The 26,745-nt window shown below is 45.7% G+C and overlaps 1 protein-coding gene across 3 annotated transcripts in view; it reads right to left on the bottom strand.

Annotated features, from left to right (window-relative positions):
- The window catches only part of HNF1B (HNF1 homeobox B), an 84,497-nt gene extending 59,522 nt beyond the window's left edge, over positions 1–24,975 (bottom strand). For 2 of the 3 annotated variants that reach the window (XM_036765714.1, XM_036765715.1), the window contains exons 1-4: positions 24,632–24,975; positions 19,002–19,201; positions 13,070–13,334; positions 8,955–9,193 (exon numbers count right to left, since the gene is read on the bottom strand). In XM_036765714.1, coding sequence (XP_036621609.1) covers positions 8,955–9,193; positions 13,070–13,334; positions 19,002–19,201; positions 24,632–24,975 — 1,048 coding nt within the window. The remainder of the gene's footprint in view (positions 1–8,954; positions 9,194–13,069; positions 13,335–19,001; positions 19,202–24,631) is intronic. The other variant, XM_036765716.1, reaches the window with a different exon arrangement.
- Positions 24,976–26,745: the final 1,770 nt, after the last annotated feature.

Here is a 26,745-nt window from a genome sequence, read left to right as displayed (position 1 = left end):
AACTATGTTCGTACTAATACTAAGCCATTTAAATTTCTTTTATAGTAAATTCCATTAGATATAACCCACATAAACAAAGTTATTGAGGGAAAGTAGTGCTACGTAATTTTTAAGAATATAAAAGGGTCTTGGGAACAAAAAGTTTGGGAACCACTACACTGTCACATTGTCTCATTAATCCCTATCCCTATTAGATATAAAATCTAATGGGCATAGACAGGGAGGAAAAATGGCTACAGAGAGGAGAGGGTGGTAGGAGAACTATCTGTTTTGTGAGAGTCTCTTGTGGTCCACGTTCTGTTAGAAAGAGAAATGGATTGAGACCCAAGATGGCAGAAAGTCCTCAAACATCTTGCACATGTAATCATGGACAAACCACTTTCCTTCTATATAGTGAAGTTTCCTTATGACTCCAGATCCCAACTCGGATCCTGAGCAAGTCATGTCCATGCTCTGTGCCCCAGTTTCCCAATCTGTAAAATGAAGAGGTTGGATTCAATAGGATCTAAGACTGTTTCTGGTTCTAAATCTATGATGCTTCTTTTTAAGACAGGGAGGATGAATCTTGCCAACATTCTATAGCAGAGGTGTCAAACACTCAGCCCAGTGGTCCCAAAACCAAATTAAAATGTAATTGGGAAATACTTAACAAAGTAAGTAAAAATACAATAAACATAGAAAACATTACATTTTAAAACTAAGTCAATGGAAGGCATCCTCATGTACAGATTGGTGGGCCCATTTCTATTTGAGTTTGAAACAGTCCTTTACAAGGAAGTATGAAAAAGATAGAGAGAATAAAAGATGAGTATCAGCTATTACTACAAGTGATACCATAACCCTTCAAGGTAAGTACGGCAAATATCATTACCCTGTTTTACAGATGAGTAAAATGAGGAATAGGAAGGAATTGTCCAGGGTTATAAAAGTATAGAGGCAGGATTCGAATCTAGGTCTTTCTTGGTTCCATCCATAATGCTTGCCATCCCTCCATCTCTTTTCAGGCTTTACAATTGTTCTTTTCAGTGGGGCACCTAGGTGAGTCCCTTGTTCTCAAGGATAAAGGGTATGGCAAACACGTCAACCAATAAAACTCACGAAAGCAAAAATCCTGGCTTGCGCCAAGGCTAGCTGGACTCTCATCCCATGCCAACTTCCTCCTTGTGCTCCTTCAGAGAGATCAATACAAGCACCAGCCTCCAACCAGTCCCATCAATTCCCTCCACCTTCCCCTCTGACCTCTCTGAGCCTTTCTCTAGATTCAGCTCCGGAATCAAGGCAGAGGCCATCACTCCAATTGGGCTCAAAAGGAGGTTCAGAATGGCCTGTCACTGGGGCCTACAACCAGGGACAGCTCCTGCTGGCTGGAGCTGGGATGGAGGAGACAAAGGCGGTCCAGGCTGAAGATAAATGAACCCCTCAACACTGCTACAGTAACTGTGGTCCCCTAATAGAGGAAAACAAAGGATTGCCCCTGTAACACTTGCTGGAAAAGATGAAGGCACATCAAAGGAAACCAGGCTCGTTCAAAGCCCCAACTTAATTGTCAATTAAGCATGCATAAGGGAGAAAACGCCATGACAACCCTGGGCCGCATGCTGGTGTATTATTGTTGAGCCCAGGGAGGACACTGAAAACAGCTGATTTTGCTGACAATGTGTTTGTAGGGCATCTTGTAAGCAATCAACACATGACAGAGGCAAAGCTCGCCTCCTCCTCCCCCCCACCGGCCCTATTGTAGAGGACATTCCAGGGCTAGGGTCACCCACTGGTCATCATGGACTTGCAGAAGGTGTATGGATTCTGGATCGATGCACAGCTCAAAGTGGCCCAGCACTCTCAACTCGGTCAGCAAGAAAGGGACTGTGCTTGGAGACAGAAAGGAGATTCAGTCTTCCAGGAAACTTCACTACATAGAAGGAAAGTGGCTTGTCCATGATTCCACTTTTTAGGACTTTCCTCCACCTTGGGTCTCAATCCATTTCTTTCTACCAGAACGTAGAACACAAGAGACCCTCACAAAAGTGTCTCCTCCTTGTCTATGCCCCCAAGATTTTATATCATTGCCTATCAGGTTTCAGCTACAGATAGGGATTGATTAGGCAACAGAACAGGATAGCAGTTCTCAGACACCTCCCTCCCTTCCTTGCAGAGGTGGGGGACTATGGGTATGGAACGTTACAGATCATGTCAGACCTTCTCAATGTGTCACTTTTGCTGAACTATTTTTTATTCTTTGTTACAAGGCACAGAGAAGAGAAGGGATATGTTGATGATGTGAAAAAAAAAAGATCAAAAATTTAGTTTTAAAAAGCAATCAGCAGGACCATACTGACGATTCATTTTACATTGTCTTGTCCTGCACCTCCCACTGATTTTCCATTTAGGCTCCAAATATTATCGATAACTCTCTTTCATAGTTCTGGCCACTACGGAACAAAATGAGCATATCATTTAAGACCTGAAGATAGAAACCAACACTTGAATGTACTCTTCGGGTCCCATTTCCCTTTCTCTCCTGTCTCTAGCCATGTAGCAGGCCATAGTAGAAAGAGGCCTCATTTAAGAGAAATCCCAGCTCTGAAGCTTGAGTGGCGAGACACCTTTCCTTCGCTTCAATTCCTTCACTTTGAGGGCTGGACTAGGTGGCCACTGAGGCCCCTTCCAAGTCTAGATGGATAATCCTTGTGTGACTGCTTGAATCACTCCACTTCATTCCAGGAGAAGGCAAGTCCCTGGAGGGCAAGGTTTAGTTTCCATTTTGTCTCCGTGTCCCCAGTGTCTCATACCTGACATGTACTAGGTGCTTAATTATTGTTTATAGAATCAAAGTATAATTCACCTCTTTGGGTCTCGGTGTTCTCATCTGTAAAATGAGAGGGTTGCCTTAGATGACCACTGAGGTCCCTGCCATATCTAAATCCTAAATTCCCACCACTCCCATTCATAGAGATGGCCTCAAGATGCCATGTTGGGGCACTCCGGTTCTCTTTGAGGAGGAGAGAGAGGGAGAAAGGACGGAGGGAGCCGGAAGGCTGCCAAGCTTGGCTTAAGCGATTGGCAAGACCAGGGAAGGAAGAGCAACAAAACAATTAAAACTGAAATTATCCTGATTAAGCTTGGCTCCAAAGAAGAGACAAGAGAAAGCCCCTCCCTCTCTTCCTTATAGAGATAGGGGACTATGAGCGTGGAGCACTATAGATCCTGTGGAACTTTTTTAACCTGCTTGTTTTGCTGAACTAATTTTTTTTCTATTTTTTTATTATGTCATATGGGATAGAAGGGAGAAAAGAGTATACATTGAGAAATGTAGGTAACACTAAAAAAAAATAGGTTTGTTGGCTGACTAACTAATCCAGGGGTGTCCCAAAGAAAAAAGAAGGAGTAAATACATTCACAAGAAAAACCCTTCCAATTTCCTGGCATTCACGGGCAGCTAAATGGTACGGTGGATAAAGCACCAAGCCTGGAGTCAGAAACACCTGAGTTCAAATTTGCCTCAGACATATACCAGCTGTGTGACCCTGGTAAAGTCACTTAACTTTGCCTCGGTTTCCTCATCAGGAAATGGAAAACTACTACAGTATCTCTGCCAAGAAAAACCCCAAAAGTTCTGGAAATTGACACTAATATGCTCTATGTTTCCAAGGCCTTAGATGGCACTTTTTAATTCTCAGGATACAGAGGATCTGGTTCAAGCCCACTTAACCCCTTCGGGCCTTGTTCTTCCTCAATGAAAGGACTGGGCTAGATAACCTCTGATCCTATAATCACAACCCCATAACTCAGACGGGTAAACTGAAAAGGAACATTGAGCCCAGCCATTATATTTTCTCTGCCTCCTCAAAGTCCTCACTCCCTTCAAGGCTCAACTCAGGCAGCCTACTTCCTACGGGAGGCCTCCCCTAATTTCTTGCCATCTGTCTTGCATTTGCTTTGTATTTCCTTATCTGTTCAAGGTTGTTTCTCTCAGTAGAAGATAAGCTCCTAGTGGGCAAGGACTGTCTTTCTATTCCCAACAACCCGCACATGAGGTGCTCAATAAATTCTTGTCTAATCAGATTGAATTGAATTTGTCTGTGCTTTGTTGTTGTCAGTCATTTTCATGACTCCATTTGGGGTGTTCTTGGCAAAGATACTAGCGTGGTCTGACATTTCCTTCTCCAGTTCATTTTACAGATGAGAAAACTGAGGTAAACAGGGTAAGTGACTTGCCCAGGATCACACAGCTAGTAAATGTCCGAGACTGGATTTGAACTCAAGAGGATGAGTCTTTGATATTCTATGCACCTGAGTTTCTACAATTATTAATGCTTTTTTTCTCTGATTATAGGATCAGATAAGTTTGTTCTACATTGAGCCACTTCAGAAAGGCCTCTTTCTTCCCAAGAATAATTTTATCACAAACAAGGAGCTTATGTGTGGGCCTACAATGGAAACTCCACAAAAGGAGCTGAGTTAACAGTGGTCTTTGGGAAGGGGCCCTGAGAAGACAGGAAGATCAGTTCCAGGATCTGTGACAGACTGTCCACTATGAGCTACCAGTGTGGCCCCACTATTTGCCTTCTGAGAAGAAAAGCCCTAGGTCATTGGAGCTCCCAAAAGTCAACGAGGTCCCAATGATTTGGAAACAGAACCCAAGGCTGGTTTGGGCACATACATTCTCTCTCATTCTTAATCCTATCTCTCCAGTTAAATTAGCTAAAGATGGAAAGAGATGATAATAGTAAAGTGCTGAGCCCTGTGCCTGGCACATAATAAATGCTATAAATGCTAGCGATTATTATTAGCATGTTGGAAAGAAACTGAAACTGGAAGTCAGGAGGCCTGACTTTGCCCCTAATAGATATGGGATATCAGGCAAAGCACCTTAGCTCATTATGACTCATTTTCTCCAATGAAGAAGCTGACCTGAAGTCTTTAAGGTCAAATTACACCTTCCTTAGTAGTAGTATTCTCCTTTTTCCATTCCCAAATTACCTGTGTATATTTTGTACTTACTTATCCATATACACGTGTGTTTTTCCTCTCCAGCAGAATGCAGAATCCCTGAGGGCAGGCAGAGACTATTTTATTTCTGTCTCTGTCTGTCTGTCCTCCCCGGATTCTAGCACAGTAGCCTTGTATACACTAGGCATTCTTAGATCTTTTTTTTTAATTTTTTTAATTTTTTTTGGAGGGGGGAAAGGCAGGGCAATTGGGGTTAAGAGACTTGTGCAAGGTCACACAGCTAGTAAGTGTGTCAAGAGTCTGAGGTTGAATTTGAACTCAGGTCCTCCTGACTCCAGGGCCAGTGCTCTATTCACTGTGCCACCTAGCTGCCCTGGCATTCTTAGATCTTTAACTGAAAGGGATCATATTGTTCAATTCCTCCCCAATTCCCCCATTTTACAGATAAAAAAACTGAAGCCCAGGGAAGGCAAGACACTTGTCTGAGATCACACAGATAATGACCTCAGGGGCCATTTAATCCAACTCCCCAATTTCACAGATGGAGAAACTGAGGCCCAAGGAAGTTGTAATTTGTCCAAGGTCCTATAGGTAGTGTCAGAGGTGGGATTTGAAGCCAGATTCTCTGATTCTGGAGCTAATAGATTTGGATGGAAGGACCTTTAGAGCCCTAACATTTCAGGGTTCCATGAGCCCAGGGTCCCAGCCCTGGAGAAGGCCTGAGGGTTCTGGGTTTCAGCTGGGCACGACTATTCTTGTGACTCCTATCACTCCAGCCCAGACTTGCTGCTTCTTAGTCCCTGCCCTGCCCTCCTGCCTGCCTTGGCAGACTCTACCATCAGCCCCTCCAATGTGGGGCACAGAGAGCTGGCCCCAGTGGGGAAGAGAGCAGTCTAAGCTAGTGACCCCACGGTGACCTCCCCACGACCTCAGCCTGTCAGAGAGCTGCTGGGCTTTTGTTTGCAGCTCAGGCTCCCTGACTTTGGTGTGGAGATCACAGGTAACAGCACAATGCACATTGTATTCCCAAGAATGTCCCTTGGCCCCACCTCCCCTGCCACCCCTCCTTCCCGGCTTCCCCATTCAGTCCTTTTGCTTACTACAAACTGTTTTCTCCAAGCCCAGCTCAGCACCAGCCGCTTACAGTTTGCTGCTTTCCTCTGAAACGCTTTGTCTTTCTCCAGAGGAGCTGAGTTACCCTGAAACTCACCCCAGCCTGCTCCCAGGGGTTCCCCCGGCTCTCAGCAAGCCACCACCTCTGCCTACCTAGCAGCAAAAATTATAATAATTAATAATAGTAACTAACGCTGACAGGGCACTTAGAAGCTCCACAAGTACTTGGCACACACTCTCATTGCAGACTCACAACGCGACAACTTGGGTACAAGCGATACTGCTTTCCCCATTGTATAGAAGCTCAGCATAGTTGAATGACTTAGCCAGGGCCATGCAGATAGTATCAAAGGTGGGAGTTGAGCCCTTTCCTCTCTGCCTCTGAGTTTCCCTGACTCAGCAAAGTTGAATGACTTACCCAGGGTCATGTGTCAGAGATGGGATCTGGACACCGACCACCCCTTCACCTCAGCCTCTTAGTTTCCCTATCTTTCCTTAAGGACTCAGCCCAAATCCCACCTTCTGCAGACCCTTCCCCATCCTCCCAGCTGCTAGTGCCTTCCTTCCATCTATCCTGGATGTAACTAGTTATTTACATGTTGCTTCTCCCATTAGATGGTAAGCTCCTTGAGGGGAGGGGATGGTTTTTGTGTTTCTTTGTATCCTCAAAGCAGGTACATACAAAGCACCTGATAAAGCTTGCTGACTGACCAACTGACTCACTCCACTTGACCACATTCATTCCCTAACTCCTAGCTTTTTAGCCTAGGAGAGCCTAAGGTATATGTTTAGATTGTATCCTCTGTAAGCACAAAAACAGTCTCACTTTTTTATCCTCACTACCCAGAACAGTGCCTGGCATACAGTAGGCACTTAATAAGTTCATGCTGATTGAGTGAGTGATTGGCTGATATTTGTTGCCTCATGGAAGGAAGTTACTCTTTCTCAGCTTGGAAGAAAACAGCCATGGCCACAGTATCTGAATTCTTTCCCTGGTATTCTGGCCTCCAGGTCATTAGTCCGACCTGCTTTGATAAGGTCATGCCAATGCCACTGATAACTGGTGTCCATGGAATCATCTTCACGCTTGGGTTGGCCCTAGAAAGTAAGTCCCTGTCTGGTCTCTGTCCAAATCTAGTTCTTTGGTTCAAAGATATGGCACTGGAAGGTATCTCAGAGGCCATCTTGTCCAATCCACCTCACTTTACAGAGGTGAAGAGATTTCAAGAGAGGCTGCCCAAGATCACACTGGTAGTAAAGATTCAGATATGGGTCCTCTGACTTCAAAGCCACTATACTAAGCTGCAGCAGGGTGACCCAGCAGAAGATCAAGGAGAAAAGATTCCATTTTGGCTAACCTAGTAAAAAAGAATGCCTGGCATATGCTCAATCAGTGTGCTGGCTAGAAAGCAGGCACTCTGCTAGCCTGTACTTCCCAGATCACGGGGGACACCAATGGGGACAATGGCTCCCCATCCTTAAGACATGCTATGAGTATCTGAAAGTCATCTTCCCAAAAAATGCTTCTGAACTCCTAACTGCACACATCTGAACATTTATGTACTTCATTAAGGCTTACACACACCCATCACCTCATCAGGGTCTCAAGATACCTTGTGAGTATAAGACCACAATGTACCATTATCCTCAATTTACAGATAAGAAGACTAAGACCCAGAGGGATGAAGTGATATACTCATGGTCAAACAGCTAGTACGTGTCAGCAGCAAGATTCAAACCCAGGACTTCCTGACTTCAGGTTCAGACCCTATTCACAATCCTTTCATGGTGTATGTTATCTATCTTGCATTTTTCAAAAAAATAAATTAGAACGAGACCAGTTGCATTGTACCTGGCACAAATGAGGATTGTGGCCAGAGTCCTCATTGCCACAACGCCCCCAGGAGATCACACTACCAGTGCGACCTTGAGCTACCTCACTTGAAATCTCCCTGTGCTTCAGTTTCCTCATCTGTAAAACGAGGGGGATTGGACAAGATGACCTCTGAGATACCTTCCAGTGCTAGATCTTTGATGCAAAGAACTAGAATGGGACCAAGACCACAAAGGAACTAAATTTCTAGGGCAGTTGGGCTGCTCAGGAAGCAAAGAAATGGATAGGTGATGCCCTACTATGTAGTAATAAAGAGAGCTAGCATTTATATGGTCCTTTAAGGTTTACAAAGCACTTTACATAACATATTAACTCAACCTTTACAATAACTTTGGGAGATAGGGGCTATGATTATTATCACCACTTTACAGAGGAGGAAACAGGCTGAGAGATGGTAAATGCCCAGGGTCACACCACTACTAAGCGTCTGGGGCAGAACGGAGGCCTTCCTGACTCCAAGGCCAATGCCCCAGCCACTGGGCCAATGACCTGCCTCAAGCAGAGACCTCTCCCCTGATTCTGTGGCCTCTACTTGGTTGGCCCCACCCACTACCCAATTGAAGCCAAAAAAAGTGCCTTTTCACTCTCTCCCATCTGATGCATCCCCAGATCTTAGCATAGTGCCTGGCACACAGTAGGCATTTAATTAATATTGATTGATTGATGGGCTGGGCTCTGGATTCAGGAGACCTCCAGAGACAAGGACACAGAGAAAGGGGACCCTCCAGGGCAGGTTAGGCCTTGTACTATGAGACTGGAAAGGGCAAATGGGCAAAATTTTCAAGCCTGGAGTCTCACTGTACAGAGCCACCTTCTCTAGTCCTCCATTCCTCCTTAGAAAAGCATCCTGGCTCAGAGGTGTTTCTACTACCTTCCAAGGAATTACCCAAAGCGTCCTTTTACCAACAGAAGGGACCAAGAGACAAGCAATGGGAGGACCAGGTCCCTCCCACTTCAGTGGCCTTTTTGTGGAGAGGTGCCCAGTCAGTCTCCTTACCTGATAGCTTACTTGGAGGAGAGGCACTTGGTTGCGTGTGGTGGGGGGAGCCATGGGACAGCATTGGGTTCAGGCCATGCGGCTGGTTTGTGCTATAGGCATCCATGGCCAGCTTCTGGCGGAAGGCCTCCTCCTTCCTTCGGTTGGCAAACCAATTGTAGACACGGACCTCAGTAACCAGGTTGGAGCCCAGGCCATGAGCTTTAGATGGGGAGACTCCTCGTTGCAGACACTCTGCCCTGTAAGCAAACAAAAGAGAGGTATGGCAAGATAGTATGGTGGGAGATAGGGTTCTTGGGAATTTAATATCAAGCTACAGTCCTTGCTAGGAATGCTATGAGGCTAAAGTTAGGGTGCTGGGGGTGGGGGGAAAACTGATCTCTATAATTAAGCCCTAAGCCATTGGATAAAGACAGGTTAAAAAGAACCTGGACACTAAGTCACAGGGTCTTCTAGCTCCTCTTTGCCCCAAATTCCCCAAAAAGATCCCCAAAGATCTGCTGACTATATACTCTACATATGCTCTAAAGCAAGACTTCTTCCTTCCTTCCTTCCTTCCTTCCTTCCTTCCTTCCTTCCTTCCTTCCTTCCTTCCTTCCTTTCTCTCTCTCTCTCTCTCTCTCTCTCTCTCTCTCTCTCTCTCTCTCTCTCTCTCTCGTTTCTCTCCCTCCCTCCCTCCCCCATGTGGCATTTAGAAAAGGATTTTCCTGCCTCTCAATATCCTGTCCCCCAGCCAGATCTCTCTCTCTTTGCCTCTGTCTCTGTCTGTCTGTCTCTCCCACCCCACCCCACCCCCTATTCTTTTTTCCTTCCTTCCCATTATGGGCTTCTTTGGCAATGTGGTGAAGTCAAAATAATATTTTCAAGTAAATAAAATAAAATAATGAATTACAAAGAAAACTAATTCTATTGAAATACAGTGATGAAAATTTAAGAAGAAAAAAGAAAGAAAAGGTAACAGACACCAGGTTCACACATCTACAGAATCTCTGCACTATAGGCTACAAGCGTAGCTATGGCTGGAAGAAAGCACGGTGTAGTAGTGAGAATGTGGGACGTGAGTTCAAATCTTGACTCTCCCATTTATTACCTTGTAACCTAGAACAAGTCACTTTTTGAGCCTTTCTCCTCTGTAAAATGAAAGAGTTGCATGAACTTGATGATCTCTAGAGTATCTGTGATCCTCTGACCAAGCCAAAGAAAGCTGTTACATGGACCACCTGGGTGGTTCCTAATGAGAGGGAAAGGGAGCAGTCCCAGCTTTAGTCTCTGGCAAACTTTTGATTTTTTTTTCTTTCCCCAAAATGTCATCTTCTTTATGGATCCCAGAGCTAGAAGGGACCTTAACCTTCCTCTAATCATAGAATCACAGATTCACAGGTGGAAGGGGTCACAGGGGCCTTGTGATTCAACTCTCTCATTTTATAGAGAGGGAAAACGGAGGCCCAGAGAGGTGACTTAGCCAACATCACACAGACAGCAAGTGATGGAGCCAGGATGAGCACCCCATCCTCTGACTCCAAATTCATTATACCATGCACAAGGTCACCTAAGTGCCTAAGAGAGGATTTGAACTCAATTCTTCCTGATTCCAAGTCCAGAACTCTAACCACGAGGCCATCCACCAATCAACTCATTTTATGAATAGGGAAACTGAGGCCTGGGGAGGTGAAGCATTTGTCTCCAGGTCATAGAGAGAGTAAGCAGTAGGACAGGAATGGGAGTCCAGCTCTTTCCATTGTGACACACTGTCTCTGAGACCATCATTCCAGCCCCTGTAGAGCTCACTGCTCTTTTAGTTAAAGAATAAAGAAGTATGAGAGAAGTAGGAATTCTTATGCATCCCCCATCTCCTATGAAATGGGAGCTGGAAGAATCTTTGAAGGAGGGAAGACGTGGCTTAGTGGCTGGTAGTTGTAGACCTAATATCCCCGCTTGCCTCAGTTTGTCAGGAAGCCATAAAAGTGATTGAAAAGCTACTCTCAAAGATTGTGGCGACTCTTGGTTTCCCTGTGCTCGTTCTCTGAGCATGGTTAGAACAGGTTGAGGCCCGTGTGGCCTTTTAGAAAAGGATTTTCCTGCCCACATTTCTCTCCCTAGCTAGATCTCACTATATCTATCAGTGCCCACACCCAATCCAGCCAAATAGCCCCCTGCCACTCAGATTGAATTTTGGAAGCTGCACAAATCTTTATTGGATTTTGCACCGGGAGAAGGCAATAAAAAATGAGTGGCATTCACAAGGAAACAAAAATGTCCAGATTCTGTCTCTGACACTCCCTGTGTGACTTTGGACAAGTCACTTAACCCCAATAGGCCTCAGTTTCCTCATCTGTAAAATGGGAGGTTGGGTTGGATGACCTCTGTGGTGCCCCTCCAGCTCCAGATCTAGACCTTGTGATCGAATTAGTACTTGTGTAACCCTGACAAGTCACTTAACTTCTCTGGGCCTCAGTTTCCTCTGCCATAAAATGAGAGGGATAAACTAGATCGCCCCTAAGTTCTCTTGCAGAGTACAGTCTATAATCTTGTAAATCTATGTATGGGATGGCAGCATAATACAGTGGAAAGCATGATGGATTTGACATCAAAGGACCTGGGTTTGAATCTTGCCCCCACCCAGCCTTTTTCACCTGTGTGACCTCAGGCAAGCCCCTCTGGGTCTTAGTTTTCTCATTTGTAGAATGAGAAGGTTGGAGTAGTTTTCTTCTAAGAACCATTCCTACATTTACGGACCTATTCCAGGTCTGCAGCTTCTGACACACAGTGAGCACTTAATAAAAGTTTGCTGACTTAACAAATACTTCTTGACCCATGAATCTGCATGAGAAAGGCAGAGTTGAAAGGCACACAAACCATGGTCCCAGGGCTTCTAACAGTTATCTCAATAAGAATGGGCCTTTTAAGCCATAGATGTAGAATCAACATTTATTAATAACTTAATAGTATAATTAAATATATTATATAATTATAATATTAATTATAGAATTACATAGTACCAAGTATATAATATTAATTATAATGCAGTAATGCATTACCATGATGTCAATGTAATAAAGTGGTTATTTCAATATTGGCTATGTTAATATTATGTATGATATTACGATACTATAATTTAGTATAATTTATTTATAATAGATTTTATAATAATCACAGCAATATTATAATGCCTGGGAGAGCATAGTATATACTTTTACCCATAGGATGTAAGCTCCCTGAGGGCAGAGATTTTTTTGCCTAGTGCTATGTGTTGTTTCAGTCATGTCCCACTCTTTGTGACCCCATTTGGGATTTTCCTGGCAAAGATACTGGAGTAGTTTGCCATTTCCTTCTCCAGGTCATTTTACAGCTGAGGAAACTGAGGCAATCAGGTTAAAGGATTTGTCCAGGGCCATAAAGTAGTAAGTGGAAAAATTAGAATTCAGGTCTCCCTGACTCCAGATCTGGCACTCTATCTACTGTGCCACACAGCTGCCCACAAGTGCAATTGAATCTCAATTTATTATTTAACTTAATTTTCCTAACTGAGGCAGATTGCAGTAGATCTGAGCTCTTTTGCCTACCTCATCAGATCATAGATTCAAAAATGGGAGGAACTAAGACCAAAAAGCCTGGTCCAACATCACACGGCTAGTAAATGTCTCAGGTGGGATTTTAACTTAGGTCTTCATGACTTCAAATCTAGCATTCTGTCAACTGCTCCATTCTGTCTCTCATAGTATCCACCCTGAAACCAGCTATGGGAAAGATAGCTAGCCAAGGTTAAAGCTTAGGAAATAAGGACGGCTTTATTTCTAAAACTGGTTAACCTCCGTGCGACCAAACTCGTGTCTCTGGCGTCCCGGAAAACATGCTATAGGTCCATTTCATCTAACCATCAATAGCTTCCAATTGGCTTGCATTAGTCTCTTGAAGCATCTTGAAAGACCTGAGCCGGTTCCCATGGGAACCGCCCCTAGGCAGTCTAGAGGGGGTGTGGCTAGCACAGCCCTTTCTCCCCAGGTTTATTTGCGGACACGATGCGGTGGCATCTAAATGTGGCCAGTATTAAACAGTGCCTAGCACGTAGTGTGCGCTTAATAAATGTTTCTTAGCTGATCTATCGATGCCGTTACCTGTTGCACTCTTCCACCAGGGCTTCCCTCTCCTCCTTGCTGGGGTTCTTCTGCCGGTCGTAGGCCTGGTACAAGATTTGCTGGGATGCGGGCCCCCATTTGAAGCGGTTCCGGCGCATCTTTTTGTTGGCAGGCTCAGAGCAGGCATCGTCGGGCTGCCCAGCCCCCTGGCTCTGCTGGCTGAACTCTGGAAAGAGAAACAGCAGCTGATCCTGACTGCTTTTGTCTGTCATATTTCCAGAACTTTGGACTGTCTGGTTGAATTCTGAAAAGAGAAAGGAGTAGATTTGATAGGGTCTGTTGCCTCCACCCAGATGACGGACAGACAAATACACATCTACATTCCTTCTCTAATTTTCCACTCCAGCTCTGATCTATGTCTGTGTCATCTTGGACAAATAATTCACCACTCTAGGCCTCAGTTTTCTCATCCTTAAAATGAACAGATTTGACTAGATGGCCCTTGTGGTACCTTTCAGATGCAAACCTATGCTTGTATCAGCCAATATTATTTCTTTTTTTTCTTTTTCAAGGAGTTCCAACCCCAAGAGCCATTGTTTCAGAGACCATTTGTTTTTATTTGACCCTCAAACATGAAGCAATACTCTAAAACCAAAGACCGCTTTCTCTTCTTTTGTTTATTTTAGCATGTTACAGAGAGAATTCTTGGCTGAGCTGGACTATCTGGCTTGTGAGGCCCTGGCACCAAATCTCTTTAAGTAAAATCTTTGGGGCAAATTGCTTTTAAGCATCATCTTGAGTCACAGTCTTTAAACGAAACATTTTCAGGGGATTTGAATACTTAGACTCCTGATATCTTAGATGTTCAGATTTTTAAAATAAATTATTTAACCCTTTTCTGGAACCACCTTGGATGAGACTGTTTTTATTTACATGATCACACACATACTAACATCCATCCCAGAATTCTATAGTACAGAATTTCGGGGAATAGGAGAAGCTTTACAGGCTAACTCACTTAATCCCTAATGAGATTAGTTTATGAGAAAGGTAAATTAATAATAGTAAGCACTTTCTGCAGCATTTAAGAGTTTTCCTCCCTCCCAACAATCCTGTGAGATAGAAAATATAAGCACTTGGGTAGATGGGGAAACTGAGGTTCAGAGAGAAGTGGTTTGCTTAGGGCTCACACAGCTCATATGTAACAGATTAGGAATTCAAACCCCAGACCAGGGAGGTGGTGGAGTAGAAAGATTCTGAAATCAGAGAACCTGAGTTTGAATCCTTGGTTCTGCTATTCCCTACCTGTATGGCGTTGAGCAAGTCATCTGACTTCTCTGAGCCTCAGTTTTTGTTTTGTTTTGTTTTTTATCAATAAAATGAAGGAGTTGGGCTAGATGGTCCCTTCCAGCTCTAAATCTATCATCCTTTGACCCAGGTTCAAATCTTATCTCTGCCCATTGACTACCTTTCCTTTCTTGGATGCTTCGAATGTGATTCTAGGAATTAGAGCCCTGAAAGGCACTCTCACCAGTTACAAGCGATCATGATGGCCAAGGCCTTGGATTTGGACAGGAGACTGGACACTTTCCATTCTATCTAGCCAGTTCCATTTGATGACTATCCATGTTTTTAGCAGATCACAGGATATAAAGCTTCCTTTCTTTTTTAAAATCTTGGTTATAAGGGACAGTTCACTATGTAAGGGATAGGGAAAAAATATTTTCAGAAACAAATGTGATGGAATAAAAGATGTCAACAAAAACAAAGTCATTTTTTTTAATTAAAAAGAAAGTTAACAAAAAATTTAGAGCCAGAATGGAACTTTATCCATGAGGACGCTAAAGACCGAGGTCATGAAATGATTTGTCCAAAGTCACACAAACACCCTTGGGAGAGCACAGAGATCAGATCTAAGATTGGAACTCATGTTCTCTGTCACCAAGTCCAGTGATCAGTGTCGTTCAGTGGGAAGTGCCCTGAATTTGGAGCCAGAGGACCTCAGATCTCAGGATCTCACCTCTGCCACCTGCTCCTGTGTGACCTTAGGCAATTCACCTCACCTCACACAGGCCTATCTCCTCATCTGCAAAATGACAGGGTTGGACTAGGTTGTCTCCAAGGCCCCTCCAGCTCTAGATCTATGATACTACAAGTTCAGATTCAAACTATGGGTGTACTTCTGCTGCTTGAAAGAAAGGAAGACAGAATATGCTACAGGCTCTTGGTTGTAGCTCTGGCTCCGTCACTAACTCATCTGATTTGGAAGACTCTGAGTGTACCTCTTATTATCATTTAAATGGTACTCTCAGCAGTCAGATTTTCTAACAGGGAGCGTCTTGACTAAACTGGAGAATACAGGACTCCTATCCAGGTCACTCAATTTCTCCATCTGTAAAATGGATTCAGTAGAAACCTAAAGAACATTTTGATAGTCTTAGCTACGTTTTGGAATGTAATCAGAACCCAAGTGAAGTGGGTAACAGCAGCAGAAATGGCAATATCTTGAACTTGTATTGTCCTTTGTACTTTTCATATCACCTCCTAGTCTATTATTATATGTGGTCCTCACAATAGCCCCGAATATCAATCATTCATGTGTGTTTTTCCTGAGTCTACAAAGTGCTTTCTAGAGTCCCACACTGTGATGGGGACTTATTTTTTGTTGTTTTCCTTACTCTCTGTGCCAGGTCAAACATTTAGAATAAGAACAATCGGTATTTACAGGTTGCTTCAAAATGTGCAAAGCCCTTTATATATTATCTCACTGAAGCCTCATCACAACTCTTCCAGGTAAGTAGTACAGGTGTCATTAGCACCTCCATCTTATAGATGAGAAAACAGAGATTCAGCGTGGTTAAGCAACTTGCCCCTTGGTCATGATGCTAGCAAGTGTCAGAGTTGGGATTTGAACTCGGATATTCCCGTGTCCAAGTCCAGGGCTTCATTCTTTATACCACATTGCCTTTCATGGAGGATCACTGAATAATAGCCAGTGTTGAAAGTGATATTCCCAAGCACATAGAAGGTTGGGGTATTTGACTTGATTGACATTATGTAAAAGAAAACTCAAATTTGACTTAGTCTAAAAACAAAACAATTCTCAAGAATGGAAGAGACAGAGTGATACAAAGGAAAGATCACTGGCTTCAAAATTGGAGAAACTGGGTTCAAATCCTGCCTCTGACGCCTATTACATTTGTGACTTTGGGTAACTCATTTAATTTTACTGACCTCAGTTTTCTCATCTGTAAATTACTAGATAACCACTAAGGTCCCATTCTGAATCTACAATCACATGAACTATAAATGGCAACCTCCAGTGAAAGCATTGCTTTACTTGTGCAGGGGAGGAGGGGCGACTCCCAGATTGCAGATTGTTCCTTATAGAAGTAGTACATCTTTGCTGTATGCACAGCCCTGGATCAGACTACACAGGTCCAGTAACAGCCATGCCCTGACAACTTCAAAGCCTCTCTGGCCTTTCCCTGTTTGCAAGAATTCAGCCACCCCCACCAACCTCACTATTCCCACTCCCCTTCCCTTGGCTTCCCTTCTAATTTCCGGTTAATTGGGGGGAGGTGAAAAATGTAAACTGTCCATAAAAAATGGATTTGCAGAAGTCGGCTTCTGTTTCATTCCTAATGGGACCCAGAAGAGTCAGTCTGGGTGATTGTTGTTCTAAAGGCCTTTCATGAGTGCAGTCTGAACTGATGGATGGTTCTTTTTCTTTTCTATAGTTCTATAACAAAATGTTCTCTCTCTCTGTCTCTCTATGTCTCTGTCTGACTCTGTCTTTTTCTGTCTCTCTCTCTCTGTCTCTCTTTCTCTCTCTCTCCTCTCTCTCTCTCTCTCTCTCTCTTTCTCTCTGTCTCTGTTTGTCTCTGTCTCTCTCTGTCTCTGAATCTCTAACTCTCTTTTTCTGTCTCTCTCTTTGCCTCTCTCTGTCTCTGTCTGTCTGACTGTCTTTTTCTGTCTCTGTCTCTAGTTGTCTCTGTCTCTGTCCCTCTTTGTCTCTGTCTCTCTGTCTCTGTTTGTCTCTGTCTGTCTCTGTCTGTCTCTGTCTCTGACTCTCTTCTGCCGCTCTCTTTGCCTCTCTCTATGTCTCTGTCTCTCTCTAAGTCTGTCTTTTTCTGTCTCTGTCTCTGTTTGTCTCTGTCTCTCTCTCTCTCTCTCTCTCTCTCTCTCTCTCTCTCTCTCTCTCTCTCTCTGTCTCTGTTTGTCTCTGGCTCTGGCTCTCTTTTTCTGTCTCTCTCTGTCTCTCTCACACACTCACATACATACATTCACATACTTCTGTATTCTTTACCTCTGTTCTCCCTCTTTCCTCCTGCTCTCTCCCCTTTGCCTCCTTTCTTCTCCTTCCTTCCTTTCTTCTTTCCTTCCTATGCCTAAACTTTTAAAATCTAAGATTTTAAAAGGGGTGGGGGTGGGGATGGGAAGCACCTATTCCTTGTTCTGTAATAAAAGGTCCTAGGATCCTAGTTCTAGAGCTAGAAAGGACCCCAGAAGCCATCCACTCCAACACACTCATTGTATGAAAGAAGAAACTGAAACTCAGATGAAGAGACTTGACCAAGGTTATGCAGGCAGTTAAGGACAGAGTGGGGATTTGAACCCAGGTCCTCTTGACTTCAAATACATCATTTTTTCTGCTACACAGAGGAAGCAATATTTTTAAACCCCATGGGATTTCTTGAATTCATATAGTAAAAGAAGTGGAAGTATGAACATCTTAATTATCTCAAGAGTTTCATTTCCCCACCTTTGGAAGAATAAAAGCTGGATAAGGCATCAAGTAGCTTTATTTGGCCAGAGGATCCTCAAAGGAAGGTGTCGGCAAAACAAGCATCATATATACACATACATACACACATATACATATAAAATATATATATACATATATATATGTGTGTGTGTGTAGAATATATACACACACATGTGTCTATGTCCGTGTGTGTGGCATTTGGGAACTTTTTTTTAACCAGGAAAAGAACCAGACCAAAATGACTGAAGCACAAAGGGAAAAATGCTTTCTTAAAGTAAAACAATTTGTCCTTCATGCTCACGTTACTCATCTATAGCTGAGTGATTTTCAATCCAAACTTTAAAAAGTAGAGAAAAATTTCTTAGTTCCAAGACTAAACAGGAAAAGTCTTGAAGGGGGTTTGGGGGGAGGAGTCTGGACTTGGGGGTAGGGGGAGAGTTGGGATTAACCAACACCAACTCCCAGCAAACTTCACCAAGTCCTCGACTGCTGCCCACTGGCCCTGCTTGCTATTCAAATTTGGACAAAAGAAGGGGCACCAAGGAAGCATTCAGGGATCTGTTCTAATTGGAATTCTTCCACCAATTCCGTTGGTGAACATATACTCAACCCTAAGTATCCCCTTTGGGGAGTGGAAATTTCAGTATGGAACTGTTCCCTCTCCCTGACCCCTAAAACCTTCCAGACTCCCCAAAGTAGGGACACTGGGCTCATAGTGACTTGCGGCATGGGAATCGGGGGTGGGGGTGGAGTCACCTATGTATTTTGTGCTTTTTCCAAAAGAGAGCAGAGTGTGGAAACAGCTTATCTCCCTTGAAAAGTTGAATCAGCAATCTGGTATTAGACTGAAGTACCCAGTCTAGGGGGACATGGGGAAAAATGTAGGGGATTCCTTCCTCAATCTGTTTGGGAATTCAATGTATATAGAGGAGACTAGAAACTAAAGCAGGGCCTTTTGCAGACATTAAGGGTTAACCATTTAGCAAGTGAAGCCAAAGGCTTGTTTCCATCCCTACAACCCAATTCCTGTCTGTCAATTCTATAGTGGCACTAGGGCTAGGCATCCCCCTACCTAGCCCCTACTTTTCTCGGTGAAATTAACCAGTTGCTCCAGTAAATGATGGGGAAACCAAGGCAGTGTACAGAGATCAGCGATAGAGAAAAAGTCCTTCAACAAGCCAGATCTAGGATGAAAACACTTACGTCTCAAGATCTCTCTCTGCTTCCGGACATACCAGGTGTACAGTGCGGCACGCTTCTGGGTCTTCATCGGGGTCCCCTTGTTGAGATGCTGTGAGAGGTGTGACTGGTTCAGTCCTGTAACATCCACCACCTCCCTCTGGGGGATGTTATGCTGCTGCATATATCCCTTGATCATTTTGGCTGCCCTCCAGGGGTCCTCACTAAACAAAAAAAAAAAAACACACAGTTAGGATGCTTGTTGTAAAAACCCAGGAGAAACACCGATGCAGGGTCGTAGAAATTTCAAATTGGAAGGGACTTGAGAGATCACCCTGCCCAACTCCCTCATTTCACAAATGAGGAAACTGAGTCCCAGAGAGATGAAGTGTTTTATGTTAAAGTTACCCAGGAAGTGGCAGAGCTGGGATTCCTTTGGCTCCAAATTCACAGTTCTTTCTACTGACGTTCTAGATGCAATAAAACAAAACAAAACAAATCCAAACCAAAACACAAAAAACTAACTTTTTGTTCCTCCAGATTAACAGTCCCAATTCCCCCAAACAACCTAATCCATCCTGGGAGAACTGGCAGCAGGGAAACAAAAGTGAAGTCCAAGCTCGGACTATCCAGAGGAGAGGAAATGAGGGTCTTGCCTCTGAACTGGTGGCCACCTTACACTTCCTCTCTTCCAAGGAAATTGGAAAGGAATTAGGAGACTTCCCGGGTGTTTTTCCTAATGTCAGTCCTACAGAGATCCATACCAGAAAACTGAGCAAAACTGATGGCTTTCCAATCGATTTTACTTATTCTTCCCCTGATTAGGTAGGAAATGCAAAACAAATTTTAAAAAAGATGCAAATATTATCTTTCGGTGGTGTTGATCCCAAGATAATAGGGAACAGAAAGGAAGTGATCCTGAGCTTCCATGGTCACCTAAATCCAATCTGAACCTCGATTAAATTACTTCCTTCAGACTGCCTTAGTTTATGATCAGTAAAACAGGAATGGCTCATACCCATCTACCTCGGAGAGAGTTAGAAAAGAAACGCTGTTCTCCTTTTGTAGGCTTGGGAAATGGATTTTCAGCATTCTAGAAAAGTATCAAGAAATTGCCATCAGCTTAACATTTCCCCCTTTGAAGGTAATACAAAATAGTTTGTTTTTAAAAAAAATATGGATTCTAGCTTTCCTACCCCTGGAGAAAAGCAATGAAGGACAACACAGGACTTTACATTTCTGAATAACACATAGGGAATTTCAGCCTGGTCAAGGTTAAAAAAGAAAAGCTATTGTTTCTTCAAATTCTGGCAAGATTCCCCTCTGATGTGGTGGGATGAACTGAGAACACATTTTGCGCATTAGCTTAGATTTAGGATCCTGAGCATAATAATGCTTTTCAGTTCTGTTAAACTCAATTGGGGTGGGGGGAGAGAGCGACGATGACAACAACAACAAAGACCCAAACCTAAAACACTTCAAAGCTTGGGAAGAAAAATGCCCAGGCGAACTACTGCCTCCTTTGCAATAACCTTCAAATTCCATCTGTCCTTTAGAAGTTTTTTTTTTTTATTGTTTCCCCATGTTGTATCAGGTGGCTTGAAATTGGCGAGATTTTTATCTAAAACAAAAGGTTATACTATAATGTGTCTGTGGGGGGTGGGTATCTCCCCTACTTGAATGTCAACATGCGCCTTAAAATTCATCTGGGCACGTGTGAATCCATCAAAAATGATTTGGAATGATCGTAACAAATGGTGTCACAACATAAGCAATTTCATTCTAAATTATGACACTCATAGAAACATTTTCATTGTACATTTATGAATCAAATAAAAATGCCTTTCTATTGCTACCGTATTTTAAAAACACATTCTTTAGCTGCAGCGATTCCTTTCGCAAATCCTTCGGTAATAAATTAATGGGGGGGGGGAACGGTGTTAGATCCCCGAGTTTGGGGAGCTACCGGGAAGCGGAATTCGGAGATCAGCCTCTGAATTAGACATTACTTTTCATCGGTGCCAAAGGCAAAATGAGGGAAGAGAAAGCAGTTCCAAACACAGAAAATTTCCCTGGAATCTCTCTCGAAGTGAACGGTTGGTATTTTGGAGACCGGCATTTAAATATCAGAAATTGCTCAGAAAATGTGCGAATCCTAATGTTTACTCGATTTCCTTGGGGTGGGGGGGGTAGAATAAAACTTTCGGGGGAGAGATAGGAAAAATAATTTTAAAAGCTGAGAAGGGCATCCGGTTGTTAACTTTTTTGTTTGTGTTACTAGGTTCCGGCGATTTGGGATTTAATTTTTAGCCTAATTTTATTTTAGCATTTCAGAAACGCTGGAAAGTGAAGCAGCTGGGACCACCTTTAACTCAGCCTGCCCATTCCAGCGAGGAATTCGTGGAATAAATGAATGGAACGAAAGCTCTGTGCCCAGAGTCCACAATGGAGCAGCTTCAAAACATACACCAAGAAAAACAGTGGAGCCCTACTCTATAAACGAAAACAATAACAAAACCTATCTAGAAAAGGCCTCTTAAATCTTGGGATAAGATGGTGCAGTTAAAAATTGATCTCAGAATTCAGGAGTATTCCCCAGGGGCAAAAGGAGCCTGCTGACTTAACTCTCCATTTTTTAAATACTGTTTTTTAAAAAGGAAAGGAAGAAAGGAAGGAAGGAAGAGAGAAAGAGAGAGAGAGAAGAAAGAAAGAAAAGAAAAGAAAGAAATGAAGGAAGGAAGGAAGAGAAAAGAAGGAAGAAAAAAAAAAGGAAGAAATAAATCTTTCAGGTGGCATTTACTCCGAACAAATACACCCGACAAAAGCTCAGGCCACATTGTATTAAGAAGGCAGGTGTCAAACGTCCTTATCTCCCGGCTGCCGGGCTTTCACCGGGCGCCCTACGCCGCAAGGCCCGTCGGGCTCACGCGAGTTTTCAAAACAATTCCCCATTAGCCCTCGTGTGTCAGTTTCCTGGCCTCCGGGAAACTCGCGGAGCCTTGGATGTAAGAGGCTTTATCCCGGGGTCTTTACTAAGGGAAGGAAAAGTGCTGTCCCAATACCGGCCGCTTACGGTCCAACCCTGACCTGGGCTCAGCACCACTCAAATCCTGGAGCTTCGACCCCAGGAGGAAACAAGGAAAATCGAAAGAAAGAAGGCGTCTCCCCAGCTCCCGCCCCCCCCCCCCCTCCGCCGCCCTTGGTGAGAGGAAAATCCACACTGGTTCTCTTGCAAGTGGGGGCTCTGGGTGTGTGTGAGCCCTTCAAGGGAGTGAGGCTCACGCGGCGGGACAGCCCCTCAAATTTGTCCAGGGGAAAAGAACACCTTTCTAAGGAGCTGTAGCCGAGTCATAGTTCAGGATCCGGGGAGTGGAGGAAGCGCCTGCCGACAGTCCTAAGGGAAGGCGCGGAGAACTTCGGCCCTAACCCTTAGCCTAGGGACTCGGGGACCCTAGGAGAAGCGGGGGGAGGGGCGCATTTCGTTCCCTGCCTGCGGCCGGAGTAGAGCTCTGGCTGTCCGAGGGCTAAAAGGAAGGAGGCAAAGTAAAGGTAAGAAGACCTGGTTTCGCGCCCCACTGAGGCTTACAGAAGCCACCCCTGGGACGTTTTAGGCTGGGCCTGCCTGCCTAGGGGGTTCTGGTCCCAGCCTAGGGTCTGTTAGGCGGTGAGCCCCTCCTCGGGGTGCTAAGTGGGCCCGAGGGAGGGGCCGGGCCCAGGTGCGCGCGACAATAGTCCCGCGTGTGTGTTTGTGTAGCAGCTGGGAGTGTGCCCGTGCCCGGTGTGTTTATTTCCTTCCCCCTTTTAAGGCCGGTTTACAACTTCACCAATGAATAACCCGCCTCTCTATTCAAGCCTAATCACAGCCCTTTGTGTATCTTTCTGTTGATGATTTATAGAAATAAATTAATAACACCCCAACTCCACGTGCTGCCGTGTACGTTTCATCCCGGCTGCATCTAGAGCTGCAAGTGGGCTGGGAAGAGACGGGGGTGCACACAGGCGGGACCCCCGGGAATTGGGAAGACCCCTCTGAAACCCTCCCCAGGCTCCAAAGGGCAGCGGCCTCGGGTTCCGGAGGAAAGCCACAACTCTCATGCAGCAGCTCGGACCGCCGGCTGCCCTGGGATTGAGTCTATGGGTCCCGGTCTCCATCCGCCGAACCAGGGACAGCGCCGGCCTACCACTCAGCCGGAGTCCCAGCACCCCTAGACAGCCGAGAGCCACCCTGACGTGGAGATCACACTAGCAGCCTGGAGGGCGGCCTAAGCTGCCCACTTTTTCGCTCCCAAATTTCCGGGATTCTCAAATCCTAACCCGCGAAAGTTGGTGAGCAGTTGCTCCCTCTCCTTTTAGGGAGGGGGAAGGAGAATAAAAGGCCTAAATGGGCCTAGGAATCCTTTTGAATGTTATCCACAAGTGGTCACTAAACTGGGAATTGGGCGCAGCCTGAGGAAGAAGAGCTAGGGGTCGGGGAACCAATTTCAAATACAAGTTCACATCCTACCCCTAGACAGCCAGCTTCCCGGGCGCTGGGCCGACCCAGCCTCCTAACCAGGCCCCGAAATCTACTACCTTTGTGAATTGGGTTGCGGCCGGGTGCTGGGGCTGGTCAGAACAGTCCGGGAGCTGCGGGCTGAGAGCCGGCCCAAACGGCCACAGTGGGGCGAGTTAGCCCCCCTTGAGATAATTAGTAACCAGCTGTCAAAGCCTCTCTGGTATCCTGAGATGGCAGCTAGTAGATCCCGGGCTGCGCGGACTGACTGCCGACTCGCAGAAAAGCTCCCCAAATGAAGCATGTGTGAGTCTCTCCCAAGTCACCACACCCCAGTCTGCGCGTTAACGTCGCGGGGAAACTACAAAGTAAACTTATATTCTTGGCTATTAACGCAGAGAAGAATTGTAAATAAGGTTGGGATGGATGCAGGGCCCTTTCAGACCATATATTCTGTCTGACAGTGGCACTAATAATCCCCTCTGGGAATCCCAGATCCCTCAGTGAGTTCTGGAGGGTCCAAACGTGCTGCTACAATAGAACCAAGCCGCTGGGGAAGCTCAAAGTCTGTTCCCTCCCCCCATAGTTTTTGGCTCAGGGTCCATGGGTAGGTCTTCTCTAGGATCCTAGCTAGAGCAGAGGGCCCAAGGCTGGTGGACTGTCCCACTCCGGAGAGTGTATACCCGCTGCCAGCTCAAGGCTAGGTTTTCTCGGATTTGGGACCCTGAGCTGGAGCCAGGCCTCCAACTCCAGGTGCTATCACTTCCCCAGGGGTTTTTGCTTGCCATCTTCCCACGTCCCTGGGTAAAAGCTAAAAGCACCCAAGTCTCTGCCACCCACTGGCTTTAGGAGGCCAAGTATCTGTCTTTCCTACCTAGAGAACTATACCTAGAATCAAGGTGCTCCAGGGTGAGCCACAGAGAAAAGAGGACTGGTCGGGCCCCAGTCTGGGCGGAAGGAGAGGACGGGTTTAGGTGAGTCTGGGAATGGCCCAGCAGGGGCTTCTCTGTCTGGGACCCAGGCACCCCGAGAGCGGAAGGGAGGGGAGAGCCAACCTTGGAGGGCCAGGCCGGACAGAGCTGACCTGCCAAGACGGCATAGGGCAGGGGAGAAGAGCGAGGACCAGGACTCACCCAGCGCGCCCACTGGGCGCTCCCCGTACCTGAGCATGCGGTCCACTTCGGCCCTCTGCTCCACAGCCTCCTCGGTGTTGAGGGCCTGTAACTCCTTAAGGATGGGAGGAGTGTCATAGTCGTCTCCGTCCTCTGACCCCTCGTCCCCTGACAGGCGACCCTTGGCATGTCCATTGGTAAGGGTGTGAAAGACCGGTTTGGTGTCAGGTTCAGCCCCGCTCCCGGGAGACAGCGGCAAAGTCTCCAGCTTCACCCCGAAAGTCGGGGCTGGCAGCAGTTCTTCTAGAGCCTGGGCCAGCACTTCCTTGGTGACCCCGGAGCTCAGCAGAGCGCTCAGGAGTTCTTGCTGGAGGGACGTGAGCTTGGACACCATTTTCCACGGACTGGAGAAGAGGGGGGCTCGGGGTGGGTGGGGAGGGATTGGTGTGAGAGAGGAGGGCGGAGGGGAGCTTCACGAGCAAACCCCAAGTCTAGGAGCCCCCCCGAAGCCTCCGCACACCTGTTACTCCCCGGTCCCGGAGTCTCCTCCGAGAGGAGTCAGCAAACTTCTAACTTTCCATGATCGCCTCCATTAGCCAATATAAGATATGCAAATCAGTGGGAAGGGACGGGCATTTCGGCCAGATGCAAATGGAGGTGGGGAGGGGGAAAGTCGGCGAGAGGGAGAGAGCCAGAGAGGCTCACGGAAAAAGAGAGAGCTGCCGGCTGGAGAGCTGGGTCTGCTCAAGCCCATGGTGTTTACACTGGGGGCCAGGGACCTTCTTTATTGGTTCTGTTTATCGGCCAAACTTTAGCTGAACTTTGGACTTGTTAAGCAAGAAGTCGGCAGCCAAGTGCGACTGCTAGGAGAACCCTTCCACCCAGCGGCTCACCCGGCCCCGGCCCCGGCCCTGTTCCCTACCCGGAGGAAGGGAGAAACTGACATCTCTTCGGGGGTAAGATGAGAGAAAGAGGATACCGGAGGTGGGGGGCGGTGGTAGGGAAAGGGGGATCCTTTGGAGACAGAAGGGATGAACAAGAGCCAACTCTAGTTACCAACCCAACACGTGGCCTGAAAGAAGAGGTGCGATCAAGTCGAACCATGGGCGCTGATGAGTGGGGATTGGAGACGGGGAGGACTCCTTCTTTGTGGGGATAGGGCTTTGGTGTGGGGGTGGGGAGCTTACCTGCTACTAACTCAGATCCCATTTCAGGGCTTAAAGAGTCCTTTCTACCGGACACTGTAAATGAGGGCCGGCTCGAATTTGTAGAACCCCTAAGGTCGGGCAAAGGGTGTGTATCTGGGGATGGGAGGAAATGCTCCCAGAACACTGGGACGGAGACCACGATAGACTGCCTAAATTTAGGCTGAGCTTAGAGCCCCGGGGACACCGAATGGACAGAGCAAAGGGAGACAATAGTGGCTAGTTTCTAAATAATAGTAATGATAATAATGAATGAATGAATGGATAGATGGATGGATGGACAGAGAGCAGAGCTGGGGAGTGGTTTGGACAATACCTCTAGATCTCTGGCCAAGTGCCTCCTAACAGGCAGCAGAAGCTCATCAGATCTGAACTGCTCTTCTCTCTTAGGCCTCTCTGCTTTTGCTTCCCTGGGATCCCTATTTTCCAGGCCATTTTCCCATAGCTCTCTAGAGCAGAGTTAAAGTTTTCCTTCAGCCTCTACTCTCCTCTTGTCTCATTCCCAACTCCCAAGAGATATGTTTCATCCATTCCTCCAGGAGAATTACACTCCACAAGACCTTGGGTCAAACATTCTGTAGGGACCCATATGGATGAAAGGACCAAGGCAGAGAAGCTTTCCCTTGGAAACAGCTCAGAAAGAAAACTATGTGATTTGATTCTTCCCCACAAGATTTCCAGCCTCACCTGCACTTAGGTGAGGAAGAATGCATGGACTTTAGAGCAAAAGAAAAGACAGAAGCAGCAGGGACTTGTCATCCTGGACCTGGTCTCTGGAGGACACAAAGTCATTACTTAGCATGAATTAAAGTTACATGGACCTGAATAAAGGTTCACAGGAGCCAGATCCCCAGTAGCCAGGGGAAAGGGGACCCCTCCTATTTCAGGGAACTCTCTGCCTTGGTCTTGACCAACAGGGAATCTGGGGACGCTACCCCATCTGTACTTTATCTCTGTTC

The sequence above is a fragment of the Trichosurus vulpecula genome, chromosome 7, assembly GCF_011100635.1.
Source record: "Trichosurus vulpecula isolate mTriVul1 chromosome 7, mTriVul1.pri, whole genome shotgun sequence".
NCBI lineage: Eukaryota > Metazoa > Chordata > Mammalia > Diprotodontia > Phalangeridae > Trichosurus > Trichosurus vulpecula.
This window is presented reverse-complemented; position numbering and strand designations above follow the sequence as displayed.